Source organism: Artibeus jamaicensis, unplaced genomic scaffold, assembly GCF_021234435.1.
Source record: "Artibeus jamaicensis isolate MK-2021 breed Jamaican fruit bat unplaced genomic scaffold, CSHL_Jam_final contig_391, whole genome shotgun sequence".
NCBI lineage: Eukaryota > Metazoa > Chordata > Mammalia > Chiroptera > Phyllostomidae > Artibeus > Artibeus jamaicensis.
The window spans coordinates 23,347,501-23,348,676 of NW_026521814.1; the positions used below are offsets into that span (position 1 = coordinate 23,347,501).

Genomic DNA, 1,176 nt, shown 5'->3' on the forward strand with positions numbered 1-1,176 from the left:
AGAAATATTCAGTAGTGTACTCTTCCCATCGGCAGATGTAGAAACTACAGGCTTACAAACATCCCCATTGTCTTCTAACCCCGTTTCCAGGTGCTGTCAGCCCCTTCTCAACTTCAAACCAGAACCTCCTCTTCACACTTTTCCTGAGGCTTAACATTCCACTTATTCCCCAAACCTTGTAATAAACAGCACAAAGCAAATGCAAACTCACCATCCTCGTCTTCTTCCTGGGCTTTTATTGAGACAAATTGCACTAATAAAACAGTAAGAATGAGGAGAGGTCTTGCTTCCACCCAGTTTGCCATCATGTCTAAATATTAGACATGTGGGTCCTCCTGGGAGTGAAAAGTAGATTCTAAGGTTATTGTAGCACCATGAAGTCAACTGCGGGCTCTTCTTTCAGCACCAGCCCCAGGGCAGCCTCTGCAAACCCCCTTTTTCAGCACCAGCTCCAGCACAGACTGCGAAAAGTTTTTTCAAGCGATGCAGCTTTAAATAGGAAGAATGCTGCCTCCACTTCTTTTCCTGCCCCTTTTCAGCTTGTTCAGGCTCATAACCATCCAGTGTCTGCCAAGCAACGGTCTGATTGATGGTAAACAACCAAATCAGAACACTCGCCTCTGTGCCTTAAACTTTTCCTATTTCATTTATGTTTTAAACATAAATGGGGCTTAATCACAGAAACAAACGTTTATTTCTCCTTTTTTTAAAGGAAGCCTGTTAGAAGGAAAGAGTCTTTATTCTCCCCTCCCTAACCCTTCCCCCAGACACGCACCTCTTAACTTTTTCCCTATAAGCTGAGAGAGACACTAGGGAGGAAATACAGCCTAGTTTTTGGCATTTAGAAAATTCAGGACATTTGTCCACCTTAAACTTCCAAAGGATCAAATTTTAACCCTTTGTTCTGATTAAAGATGAAGTATGCACGTTCCCTTGCCAGATTCTGTTTCTTTTCCTGGCATCTGGAAGGAGAGTAATAAAACTGTGCCCAGATAAAGTCCAGGTGAAGAATCTGCTTTAGACAAATAAATTTGTCATGCACCACACTTTGAATTAAGATCCTCTCCTTATCTCTCTACCTCTCTTGTTTAGGGAGACACATCTGCAGACACCAGAAATTGTTGTTACACAGAAAAAGTCAACTATGCTAATGTAAAGAAATGGGAAGTACACTGC

At 42.1% G+C, this 1,176-nt stretch overlaps 1 protein-coding gene across 1 annotated transcript in view; it reads right to left on the reverse strand.

Moving 5' to 3' along the window:
* Positions 1 to 478, reverse strand: part of COL5A2 (collagen type V alpha 2 chain) — a 143,716-nt gene extending 143,238 nt beyond the window's left edge. Inside the window, exon 1 of the mRNA XM_037162971.2 lies at positions 212 to 478. Coding sequence (XP_037018866.2) covers positions 212 to 308 — 97 coding nt within the window. The 5' untranslated portion in view covers positions 309 to 478. The remainder of the gene's footprint in view (positions 1 to 211) is intronic.
* Between the last annotated feature and the right edge of the window lie 698 nt (positions 479 to 1,176).